Source organism: Ranitomeya imitator, chromosome 3, assembly GCF_032444005.1.
Source record: "Ranitomeya imitator isolate aRanImi1 chromosome 3, aRanImi1.pri, whole genome shotgun sequence".
NCBI lineage: Eukaryota > Metazoa > Chordata > Amphibia > Anura > Dendrobatidae > Ranitomeya > Ranitomeya imitator.
In genome coordinates, this window is record NC_091284.1 from 836,480,024 (window position 1) to 836,492,995 (window position 12,972).

General features: G+C 44.9%; 1 protein-coding gene and 1 long non-coding RNA gene across 3 annotated transcripts; both read left to right on the forward strand.

The window, feature by feature from the left end:
* Positions 1–2,191: 2,191 nt before the first annotated feature.
* LOC138671390 (gastrula zinc finger protein XlCGF57.1-like) lies at positions 2,192–7,331 on the forward strand. Of its 2 annotated transcripts, none has more exons than XM_069759529.1 (7): positions 2,192–2,589; positions 3,476–3,627; positions 3,735–3,902; positions 3,984–4,107; positions 4,226–4,320; positions 5,097–5,154; positions 6,093–7,331. In XM_069759529.1, exons 2-7 carry the CDS (start codon positions 3,520–3,522, stop codon positions 7,133–7,135), a joined length of 1,596 nt encoding a protein of 531 aa, XP_069615630.1. In that variant the 5' UTR covers positions 2,192–2,589; positions 3,476–3,519; the 3' UTR covers positions 7,136–7,331. The 2 variants fall into 2 exon arrangements, with proteins under 2 accessions (XP_069615630.1, XP_069615629.1); XM_069759528.1 differs by having other exon boundaries at positions 2,193–2,314.
* A 3,587-nt stretch (positions 7,332–10,918) lies between these two features.
* On the forward strand, positions 10,919–12,739 carry LOC138671399 (uncharacterized). The gene is made up of 2 exons (XR_011319458.1): positions 10,919–11,661; positions 11,753–12,739. It is a non-coding gene; the product is annotated as an uncharacterized lncRNA (long non-coding RNA).
* Positions 12,740–12,972: the final 233 nt, after the last annotated feature.

A 12,972-nucleotide genomic window follows, 5' to 3' on the forward strand; every position in this document is an offset into this window, starting at 1 on the left:
AGATAAATAGAAGATACTGTATATGAAAGGTATAGCAAAGAAACAGAAAATTGAAAACCCTTTTCTGGAAACATACAGACTGGCTCTAAACATCAACAGAATGTCAGATCATCCAAAAGAATCTATCACCAGCTGGGAACACCAGAAGGGGTACAGAATATAAAGCTGAACCTAAAAGGTGATAGGCAGAGAAATTAAAACACCTGTGTTAAGCTAGACACTCTTCAGCCAGAATAGCTGAACCCAAACATCCATAGAAAAGAGGTGTGTCACTTGTGGCTCAGCAAAAAGAAAAGCCGACCACAGAAGACAAAAACTCAAGGGATCGAATCCCGGAGCATGACTTTAACAAGTCAGAAGGACTAGAGAGTGGAAGTGGAAGACAAAGCAATGGACGATTAACTCACTGACCCAAACTGGGAGGGTGCCATTCAGAATGAGGCCAGCAGTGCAGGAGAGGAGGGGGGGCGATCCACAGCAACACAACAGACAGGAAGAGGCAGTGGGGTGGCCATATCAACAGGGTCATCATGTGACCCTTGCTCATAATTTTTAGAGTCATCAGGCTGCCCTCGCTCAACCTTTTTACATAGAAGGACTGTAAGGCAGTAAACCTCTAATTCAAAACTACCGTATTTTTCGCACTATAAGACGCATCAAACCATAAGACGCACCCCAAATTTTCAGACGGAAAATAGGGAAAAAAATGTGTCAAATGGGGTTCCGTCTTAGTCTGAATTCAGCTTACCAGGGAAGGGATCGGCACAGGTGGAGGAGTGGTCACAGGGGTCGTTGGATGGTCCAGGCTGGTGCGGTGGCCTCCGGGAAATCCCATCCCAAGCTGGTGCAGTGGCGGCGGCTCTGTGCTGGGGCAGGGGTGGCAGCTCTGTGCTTGGGCAGGAGCTCTGTGCTTGGAGAGGGGGGCTGTGCTGGGGCAGGTTGCTGTGTTGGGGCAGCGAGTTGTGTTGGGGCAGGAGGCTGTGCTGGGGCAGGGGGCTGTGCTCCGAGGCAGGGGGGCCGTGCTCTAGGGCAGGGGCTGTGCTCCAGTACAGTGGCAGCGGCTCTCTATGCTCCGTTGGGGGCTCCGCCGGAATTTCATCAAAGATCGGAGGCCCCCGCACATCCGTTGCTGCCATGTTGCGGTGGCCTCCGGGAACATGGCTGCCGGCCAGGGAGGCCACATGCTCAGATTCAAATCTCCGGACGAGATAAGGTGTTATCCGAGCATGCTCGTTTGCTAACCGAGTGTCTTTGGCGTGCTTGAAAAATATGTTCGAGTCTCTGCGCCTGCATGTCTCGTGGCTGTTTGAGAGCCGCAAATAGATCAATGGCTGCACTCAAAATTTACTGTGCTAAGGCAAGGAAATGTGCGATACATGACATGGGAATAGCATAATGGCTTGTGAAATATATGAAAAAACACATGAGATTCTTAGCACAAGATTTGGCCAAAAGTTGTGAGCCCATGTTATTAGCCCATGAACGGATGTTATTAGCCATAGGTAAGTGTTCACACTAGGCAGGCAGCTCAGGTACCCATCCGTTCTGAGATTACCTTGACGATTGGTGGATGGGCTCACAACTTTTGGCCAAATCTTGTGCTAAGAATCTCATGTGTTTTTTCATATATTTCACAAGCCATTATGCTATTCCCATTTCATGTATCGCACATTTCCTTGCTCTAGCACAGTAAATTTTGAGTGCAGCCATTGATCTATTTGCTATATGACTTTTTTGGTTATGCACCAGTTCAGACTAGATTGCTGTTCAGTCAGTTTTCCTATATTTACTATGTTTGAGAGCCGCAACACCTTATCTGAGCACGCTCGCTCATCACTATTTTCTACCTAAGCCTATAGACCTTAATTTACTCTGTAGGCGTCCATGCGGCATCTATATGAACATCAATGAGTCTATCAAACCTCACAAGGACACCTCACCATTTGTGTTCTCTGTCCATAGCTTCAGATGTCAACAATATAAACTTCTCCCTCGAACAAATCAGCTACCAGGTGAAAGGTCTCTCCAGTTTCATGGATATCTCTATATATCGGAGTATTCCTGCTGCCACCATGTATAATACTGCGAGTCCGGGGAACTAGGAGACTCCACCAACAAGATGGCCGCTCTCACTGCAGGGACAGGAAGTCTGCAGCCTAAACCTGCCCCTTCCATGGGAGTTGTACTTCACAGTGGTCAGGAAATGCTGCTTCAGGACTGAGGAGAATGAAAGCGACAAATCTCATCACAATACTAGGAAACATCCCAGAAAACCTTCCCGGAGATTGGAGAAGACGCAGTGACCGCAGCTCCGGTATATTTGTGTTTCCTCCTCGCCCTCCTGTCCGTTCACAGTCCGGAGAGGACGGGAAGAAGCGACCGATACCCCGGGGTCTGCGGCACTGAGGCTCCTGTGTAATGTGCAGTATATAACGGTTATAGGACTACAGGCTGCAGGGATTTATGGGTTTATTATTATTATTAGTTACTATTGTGCTGTACAGAAGGCACAAACTAACATGTAACACCATGAAGGAAATGAGTGACGGCTGGTAGAAGACCCGGTCTGGGAGGTCTGACGATCCACAGGTGAGGAGAAGAGCTGTTCATGTGGCCGTGTAGTTTCAGCATGATTATTGAAGGCTTCACTGAATAAGAGACAGATCAGGATATTTTGGTAGGTCAGGGAGACTCTGACTGTGTAAGGAGGTGAAATCCAGAGTACAGGGGAAGCACGGGAGAAACTTTAAAAGTGATTGATTGAGGAGCAGAAAAGAGGAGAATAAAGGAGGACAATTTGTGAGAAGTACAGATTGTCTATGTAGAGTTATCAATAAGGATGAGCAAAAAAATTTGAGTGGAGTTGAATTCTACTCGTATTTTACAAAATGTGCGCATTCACTAAAATTCAGATTTGTTGTAATTCGCTTCCGTGCACATTTTGGAAAATGTGGCTAAAACCGTAAAGGGCCATCAAAAGGTTAAAATGAATCCTTATACTCATTTTACCAATTACCATAGGGTTTATGAACCCATTCAGTGGCTTACATCGGGGCTTACGACTTATACCCCGGTAAAATGGGATTCGGACATCAGCACCAATGGGGCCATAGACTATAATGGTGCCAACAGAGCGAACGTGAGCTCTGCCGTGCATCAATTTCAGGTATCTACACCTTCTGGAGGTGGACACTCAGGTGTTGTAGACTGCGTCTGATTGTCCGCATACAGTAGGTGCATATGCCCGAAAATGATGCACGGCTGAGCTCATGTTCGCTCTGTTGGCACCATTATAGTCAATAGCCCCGTTGGCGCATACTTTTGAATCCAGTTTTGTGGGAGATCCAGGCGTAAGCCTCTATGGGGCCACTAAACAGGCGCCTTGATGCGAGGTGTCAAACACAGAGGACAAGTCCAGAAGAAGAAATACTTCCTTCCTGAACTTCGCTCTCAATCCTTCTTTTTATTCCTCCAGTTTCATTTAGAGTACAATCCAGGAAAGTTTTCTTTGAAAAAACAATGACCCTTTTCATCAATGACCCTCCGAGGATGGAGCAGAACAGAAGCCACATGGCTGCTCGGATATTAGACCTCACCCTGGAGATAATCCACTGGATCACTGGAGAGGTGAGAGCTTCACATCACTCTGATCTCTAGGAATAAAGCACGGAGATGATGGGAAAGGTGAAGGATCCTTAGAATAGATGTAGTGATCGATGTCTCCTCATACATAGGATCACACAGTGGTGAAGACGTCGTCTGGGGAGTCTGTGACCTCCCGTGTGTCAGGAGGACGGAGCAGGACCCCGAGTGACATCACCGAGCCTCCACCTCATTTACTAATCGATGAGCAGAAGATCCTGGAACTGACCCACAGGATCACTGAGCTGCTGAGCGGAGAGGTGAGCGCTGCCGGGAATGCTGGGACATTGTATAATAATGACGCGGGAGGGGTCTGCTAATGACGGGTCATTGTGTGTCAGGTTCCTATAAGGTGTCAGGACGTCACCGTCTATTTCTCCATGGAGGAGTGGGAGTATATAGAAGGACACAAGGATCTATACAAGGACGTCATGATGGAGGATCACCAACCCCTCACATCTCCGGGTAAGAGGAGACCATACTGATTATAGAGGAGAGGCCGGGTCTGAGGTCACCTAGACTCCCCATCATCTGCTCATCACATGTAGATGATGTACTCAGTCACTGTGTATATTTCCTATAGATGGGTCCAGTCCAAGAAATCCATCAGAGAGAAGTCCCAGTCCTCTGTATTACCAGGATAGTCCAGAGGAGAAGAATTTACCTCTGGATCATCAGGTAGATCATTCAGGGAATTCTGGAAATCCTCTATATACTAATGTAATGAATCTTTGTCACAACCGTCTGAATCACTAGTGGAGTGTAGGTGCCAAGTTGTTTGGGGTCGGTATCGGCTGCAACAGGTTTCTGTTTTGATAAAAGATTGTGATACCATCAGATTGGACATCCACTTGAATGGATATTCACTGAGGATAAATGTATAATTCTGTGGTGTAGATGGAAATTGCCAATGCCATGGGTGAATGTCAATTCTGTCTGTCATTTTAGTAGATCCTTCTTTTAGGTCAGATTGGCTCATGATGACTTCTAGTGTTTTTTTACCGTCAGCTAATATGACATAAACTAGTGTCAGTTTTTCTTGATAATCCAAGTGCAGAGGAGTTGTGATTCTCACCAAATGATGTAAACGTCTTTATTTACTTGAATCCAGAGTACAAATACAAGGAGGACACGCAGCACTCTGCCAAGACGCCTCAAGAAAGTGATTGTAGATGCAAAGACCATAGCCTGAGTGCTGCATGTCCTCCTTGTTTTAGTCCAGTTTGTACTCTGGATACAATTATATAAAGAAGTTTTCATCATTTGTTGAGAACCCTAATTCCTCAGTGGATTATCTCAGATTGCTGCTCTTTGTTGTAGAGCACCACCATGACATTTATAACATGTTGAAGCTTATCCCCTGGAATTCATTGAGCTGACACCAGCGAGTAGCGCAGACCATATTTCTCTATATTGGAATTTTATTTCTAATGTCTTTCGTGGGATTCTTGCAGGAAAGTCATGGTGGAATTATGAGTGGATGCGAAAAACCCTTAACCATGTCGGAGAATGGTAAGAGAGCCTTTCATAAACTCCATGTTTACCTAAATATCCTCCCTAATATCCAATGGAGGAAATGTGCATGACATAAAATCTGCTGATCGTATTGAATTCATCGTCCAGTGTGTGGTGTCAGCTGATATTAAGATTTTCTTTTACTAAAGGCTCAGAGAAAATTATCTGATATTTTCAGGCCGGGGACGTAGACTGTATGGAGAAAAATATTGGACATGTCGTAATCATTGAATTTGGGTTTTTCATTCAGTCCCATTGACCCTGGGGGTATAAATCCAGCCCGTTTGCATCCCACGTCGCCCCATACCATGTAAATAATGTCAGGCCCCATTGCCCCTTGTTGTATAACCTCAGGCCCTTCCATGCCTTTACTAACAAAAGATAGAATGGTTGGTCTTAAAGAGCTCTCCGATACCAATGCAGTCCGGTAATAAGAGTCTTTGGTCTAACAAGTCCATTCATTACACTTCTTCCCTTCTAAATTGTGAAAGTGCAGACAGCACCTTGGAATAGCAGAGACGTATAAGCTGGCAGGTACATGCAGCAGCAGAGATGACGGTGTTGACCACACCAGGAGTAGCTGAGACAACGAAACTGACAGATACGTTGATCCAGCAGAGTAGAGCTGAGTTGGGAGCATGAACTAGATGGTACTTGTACATATAATATATGATATGTTGCTGCCATACTCACCTGTTGCCTATAAGCTTGCCTTTTGTACTTATATGCCAACTAGAACCTATTGAGGGCATCCAGCAGCACAGACATTATGCCCATTTATATAGCGATATGAAGATTGAAGCAGTTATTAATTTGAATATATTGACAGCAATCAGAAAGTTTACGGAGACTGACTGAATTTTCTTAAATCTCGTTAGAAATTTTACTAATACTAATTATGACTACGGTAAATGTTTTTTCTTCTTTTTTTTCAGGTGAAGACTGGATGAAAAGGTCCCAGAGGAATCACCATTCATGTCCTTATGATGAAGTAGTAGATAATCAATCACAGATTGGAAAAAGTAGCTCTGAACAAACACTTGATAAAATATTATCATGTTCTGAATGTGGAAAAAAGAAATCTAACCATCACAAATATGAAAGACAATATTCTTGTTCAGAATGCGGGAGGTGTTTTACCCAGAAATCAAGTCTTGTTGTGCATCAGAGAATTCATACAGGGGAGAGGCCATTCTCATGTTCAGAGTGTGGGAAATGTTTTACTCAGAAATCAGATCTTGTTGGGCATCAGAGAATTCACACAGGGGAGAAGCCATTTTCATGTACTAAATGTGGGAAGTGTTTTGCTCACAGATCAAATATTATAGAACATTTGAGAACTCACTCAGGGGAAAAGCCGTTTTCGTGCTCGGAATGTGACAAAAGTTTCATCAGTAAATCAGATCTTGTTAAACATCAGAGATGGCATACAGGGGAGAGGCCATACTCATGTCCTGAATGTGGAAAAGGATTTGTGCAAAAGTCAAATCTTATAAACCATCTAGGAATTCACACAGGGGAGAAGCCGTATTCTTGCTCCGAATGTGGGAAATGCTTTTTGGCTAAAGGTCATCTTGAGAGACATCAGAAAAGCCACACCGGGGAGAAGCCATTTTCATGTGTGACATGTGGAAAATGCTATATGCGTAAGGAAGCTCTTGAGATACATCAGAGAGTTCACACAGGGGAGAAGCCATTTTCATGTCCTAAATGTCAAAAGTGTTTTAGTCAGAAATCACATTTTAATGAACATCTAAGAAGTCACACAGGGGAGAAGCCGTTTTCATGCTCTGAATGCGGGAAATGTTTTACCCATAAAGCCATTCTTCTTGAACATCTGAGAACGCACACAGGGACGCACACAGGGGAGAAGCCATTTTCATGCTCAGATTGTGGAAAATGTTTTAACCGTAAATCACACCTTGTTAAACATCAGAAGTTACACAAGGGAGAAGACATATTAATGTTCACATTGTAGGACACTTGGCAGGTGTATAGTTATGAGAAGAAATGAGAACAAAAGGTTCTGCCAATGATGTTTTGTTTTTGTGACACTCACTGTGTCATAAAACTGTAACTTGATTCTATTCTCTGGAGAGTACAAAATTATATTTTTGGTATTTTGCTACTTATACAAAATACAGTTAAAAAAATAAAAATGTGGTTTGTTAGAACATTAGAATTTTTCTTTTTTGTTTTCAAGGAAACTTACAAAACCCTTTTTTAAAGTAAAAAACAAAGAATTATGTTAAAGGTGATTAGAAATGTTAATATTCTAATAATATAATATTCTCTCTTTATTCAGGTCCCTAGGGGTTTCCTAGTTTCCCACCTTTTTCCTTGCACTCAAAAATTTCAGTTTCATTGCACTTGTTAGGCTGCTGTCACACTAGCAGTATTTGGTCAGTATTTTACATCAGTATTTGTAAGCCAAAACCAGGACTGGGTGATAAATGCAGAAGTGTTGCATATGTTTCTATTATACTTTTCCTCTATTTGTTCCACTCCTGGTTTTGGCTTACAAATACTGATATAAAATACTGACCAAATACTGATAGTGTGACGGCAGCCTTATACTGCATGAGCGTGCGCTGATTCACGACACTTTGGACATTTCCATCAAGACATCTGCCACGATCGGGTGACTGTCTTGTTCTGCCTTTAGCACCAACTCTTTCTCCGCTTTACACTCTTCCAGACCCCTGGCCAAGATGGCATTGGCAGCTTCACCTCGTTACCACTCTGGCACTGCTGCGGTAAGTCTGCGACCACCACCTCTTTCTCTTGTAGAGGACCTCTTAATGCTTCTCTGAGCACTTCCACATCTTCACTTAGGGCCTTGGTCATGGTTTGCCACATTGACAGGTGACCTCTGAGCTCAGACACCTCTTTCTCCAAGGCACCCACTCGGCACTCAGAAACCTGTCTCTGAAGCTCCTCTTCCTTTATATGGGCTTTTGCTGTGTCCTGGATCCTTCTTAAGTCGCTTCTTCCAACCTCTGGATTGGTTGAGCTTCTATCACTTGAGGAGTTATCTGCTTCAGGACCTACTCCTTTGGTGGCTTCTTCCACCCCTGCACCCTCGGTCTTCACCTGGGACTCAGTATTGCATCTTTGGCCCTCTATTGGGTCATCTCACCTTTTCCTGTCTCCACAGTCGCGGGCCTATGTCAAGACTGTTCTCTGTGACCGTTGTGGATTCGCGCTCCATCAGCGCTCTCCAGGTTTTCCTTTCGATCAGCACCACCAACTGACTGGTCATCCGACTCCAATCTAGCGGTTGCTATGGGCAACAAAACATCACCTTCCTTCGCGATCTCTTCAGCGTCTGAAAGAGAACTCACATGGGAGGTAGAAATACACAACCTTCTAATATCAGCCAGAGTCACTTGAACAACTTCTTTGTGGCCCTTGTTCCTCCGGCGATGGGAGGACTTGCCTTCCTTGTGGTGCTCTTCTTTACTGTACTCCCTTACATTCTCTGAGTCACAGTCTCCCCCAGAGTCCGTGTCATACCCCACAGTATGGTGATCCCTCAAGTCACTCTCTAGCCAGGTGTCTGCTCTGCTCTTTTTTACTACCACATCAGCATCAGTCATACTGTCGTACATTTCAGGGGACCTCAGGTCAGTAAGATAGGCAGACGAATCCTTTCCCCTGGTCGTCCGTATGTCCGATCCATCAGTTTTGGGAGGTATTACTGCCACCGTTGTGTCACTAAGTTGGACCCGTCCACCATTTTCCTTTGTCATACCTACCTTAGGACTATCAACTCTAGGGGGCGCATTCTCCACATTACTACCTCCTATACACATTATCTCTACAGAGACTTTCCCTTTTATCCACCAATCCCACAAGGCTTCCAAGTCCTGATCTATTACCACAGTATACAGTAAGTCCGGGGCTACCGTCACTTCGTGGTACGTGGACCCCTCAGTCGCGTCAACGTAGAGGTAGGCTTTCAAACGTCCTTTAACATCCCCACCAGAGTCATTCACTCTCGACCCCGTTCCCCATCCAGCCAGAAGGGGCACTGTACTGCCAGTTCACTGACCGAACTATCCACATATAGCATGGTCCTGCATAGCAGGAACTTCGCTGTTCCCGGCACATTCGCCACCCCTTTTTTCGACTCCACCCTTTTTGGGCAACTACTGTTTCCCTGTTTGGGTTACCGCCCCTTTTGGGACTCCACCCCTTTTGGGCAACTATCCCTGTTCAGGTTAGCGCCCACTTTTAGGGACACCACCCCTTTTAGGGACACCACCCGTTCCCTGGGGAACACCCTGTGGACTTCCCACAGTACTCTCAGGCTCAAGGTCGCACAGTACACCAAAATGTCTCTGGGCTTGCACTGGCCCTTTAGGAGTTCGTACGACCTGGACCACCAATGATTTTATGACACCTCACCAGCTCCTGCAGGCACTGCCACAGCTCCTGCTGCAGTCACAAACCACTGGCACCTCCGGCTGCCGATCACAAGCCTCTGCTGCAGAACCTCTTGCTACAACTGCAGCTCCCCTCCACAAGGCTCTGCACCGCAGACTTCGTGGACCCACCGATCCACAGCACTCTTCGTAACCCCGCCGAGCTACAGCCAGACGTTTGCAAGCTTTGTGGACCCACCGATCCACAGCAAACATCATAACCCCGCCGAGTTAAAGCAATCATCTCCAGACGTGCTTTCTGGACCGTTGCCCACATCATATGTGAGATAACGCTTACTGCATGTGTTGGGGGACACTCACTTATAGCATGGTATTCAGTCACACAAGCACAAGTTTCCACTTAAATAGTCTATCCAGTTTATTTTATGCAGCATAAAGCAGGTCATGCACAGTTCATTATATACATTATATACGGCTTCAACTCACAGTCACTAAACACACCGGACTTCTCACTTCATCCAGTTACCATGGGTGACCGTACGCCGAACAGTTCATCAATGTCCATGGAACACAACAAGCATTAACAGTCTGTTCCACTGGCAGATACTTCCCTGCCATTATAATAGCCCCCTTCCCAGGTGTTACCTTTCTGGAGCTCCTGCTCCACACGCTGACCTCCCGTCAGTCCTCTCTCCTGGAGAGTTGCCTTACGGGGATCACTGTCCTTGCGATTAGGGCACTCCTGACAGTCCAGACACTACGAAGGTCAGTAGCTCCCCAATGCAGTGCCTTCACAGACTCTTCACATTCAGCCTTTCAGTGTGCTCTTCAGGACGTCCAACTTGGGACCGTCCAACACACAGGTCACCAGGTCCCAAAGCCTCACCATGTCCTCTTCAGGGAGATAGCACTCCCAACACATAGGCTTTTCCAGGACCTTGCATACGGACCATACAGATCCAAACACTCTCCAACATGTGACCACACCATGGTCACATTATAAACCTGTAACCCCACCCCCTGGGTGGGAGGTGTGTGTGGTTAGTCAGTCCCACCCTGCTCTCCGACTAACCCTGCAAGCCTCCCTTTTATCTATACAAATACTTGTGGGCCTACAGGTCCCAGAACAACAATACTACAGGCTTACAGAGCAGACTCCCTCTGCGACACATACCGGCCATTTACAATCATGCTGGAGACTGCTTCATTATCACCATTGCAGATACCCCTCCATGCGTATCCTGAGGAGCACATACAGCGCCCCCTAGCTGCAGCAGTGGTCACTGCATCACAATATATATAAAAATGTATGCCGTCTAAATATTAACTTAAACACCATTGCAATATATGAAAACAGCAGCAAAAGTACCTTCACCAACCCACTTATAGAGACTCAAACACAAGCAGCCGCCCCCCCCCACCTAATAATACTGACTGTCCCTTTTCCTGAGGGGACTCAGGTACATAGCAAAAAAGGGTCATTGGTATAAGAAAGGGCTAATGGTAAGTTCACATTTGCGTATGTGTCCACAGTATATCGTCTGCATTCGCAAACACATGCAAAAACACCTGCAAACCCATGTGTACGCAGCATTTTTTATCCACATGCTCTTACGCATGACGTCAAAAAACGCTGCGATTGCATGCGTTTTTGCATGTGTTTGCGTTATTTATGTGCATGCATTACAGTATTTCCCAATAGGCGTGGCTTATGGGTTTTCTATATATAGAGACACTGCACGGCAGAAATTCTCTCCTGTGGATGCTGGATGCTGCTGCTGCAAGATGGAGAGCGTGGATTCAATATGAATCTGGATTTATCTTTGAAATTGGCTTTTGCTGTGGCTTGTGAGGAAGAAAGGAGAAGAGGAAGACGGGGAAGATGTTGTCGTTGCTTTTGGCAACACCCCATTGTTGAACTCCGACAGAGCCGTGGAGCCTACCACTCATTGTACACAGAGCTTCGTGAAAACCCAGGAAAATTTTTGGACTACACCAGGATGTCGCAACACAGCTTTGATGATTTGCTGCAACGTTTCCGAGGATACATCAGCAGGCAGGATACCCAACTTCGTACCGCAACTCCTGCTGAGGAATGTCTGTTGGTGACCATAAGGTACGTAATTTTGAACAACAAATACCTGTCGTTACTATTATTGTTAGAAAAGCCATGTACTGATTTATTTGTTCCTTTGTCTGTTCTACAGATTCCTGGCTACCGGAGAGACCTTAAAATTTCTACATTTTCAGTTTTGAATTGGACTGTCCACCATTTCTGGGATTGTTGGAGACACCTGCCGTGCATTGTGTGACGTTGTACATGCCAACTTCCTCCCCCAACCCACAGCTGAACTCTGGATGAAAAATGCAGCAAAATTCAATGAAGTTTGCAATTTTCCTAACTCTGTGGGGGTTGTGGACAGCAAACATATTCGGATTCTAAAACCTGCAGGAAGTGGATCCGAGTACTTAAATTATATAAAAAAAAGTTTCCATTGTTCTGATGGCAATTGCAGATGCTGAATGTTGATTTGTCGGCGTTGACGTTGGATCATTGGGACGAGGAAATGACTCACAGACATTCAAAAACTCGGACATGGGATGATTGTATGGGAATAATTTTAATTTTCTCCCGCCACAACTTTTTCCTAACACTGAAGGACCGCTAATGCCATTTGTTATTGTTGGTGATGAACTCTTTCAAATGTCTAGCAACCTCCTAAAACTGTACTCAAGTCGAGACTTGAGTCACACACAAAGGATTTTCAACTACCTACTGACAAGGGCATGAAGAACTGTGGAGTGTGCCTTTGATTTGCTGGCATCTAAATGGCGCATTTTTGGCACAGCCATAAATCTCAAAATAGAGACATTTGATGAGGTTGTGAAAGCATGTGTTGTTCTGCATAACTACATCCTGTCAAAAGAGCAACCCCACTTTAAACTTGAGGAAACTCTTAATACCACATTGCAGGATTATCAACATCACCCACACAGGACTACAGTCGAAGTTGCCCAAATGAGGTATAAATTTGCTGCCTATTTTGTTTCTGATAGTGGACGTGTGTCATGGCAAGATTAATTGGTTTAACCTGTAAATAAAATGTACCTGTAATGTTATGTACCTGTAATGTTTTCTGACTCTAATATTAACACCTTGAATCTAATGTGTATAATAAAGACCTTAACTGATACACCCGTTCATACTACACTCAACAATACACACATGGTTAAATAAAGAGAAAAAAAAACAAAATGAGACCGGTATCGTGAATCAAAACAATTTTTACTAACAGAAATAAATAATTTACAATTTATTTTTAAGAAAGGAAAAATTATTAATTACTTTCGGGGTCTGTGGGAGGGAGCAACATGGTGGACCAGGGGGGTGTCAGGCTGTGATTGTACGTTAGGAGTGGTTGGGGAA

Bases quoted from the DNA above. Each gene is read 5' to 3' on its own strand.
- LOC138671390 (XM_069759528.1), top strand. From the start codon at position 2,227: ATGAAAGCGACAAATCTCATCACAATACTAGGAAACATCCCAGAAAAC. The intron at 2,315-3,475 runs GTATATTTGTGT...TTATTCCTCCAG, and splicing joins ACGCAGTGACCGCAGCTCCG to TTTCATTTAGAGTACAATCC. The intron at 4,321-5,096 runs GTAGATCATTCA...GGATTCTTGCAG, and splicing joins ATTTACCTCTGGATCATCAG to GAAAGTCATGGTGGAATTAT.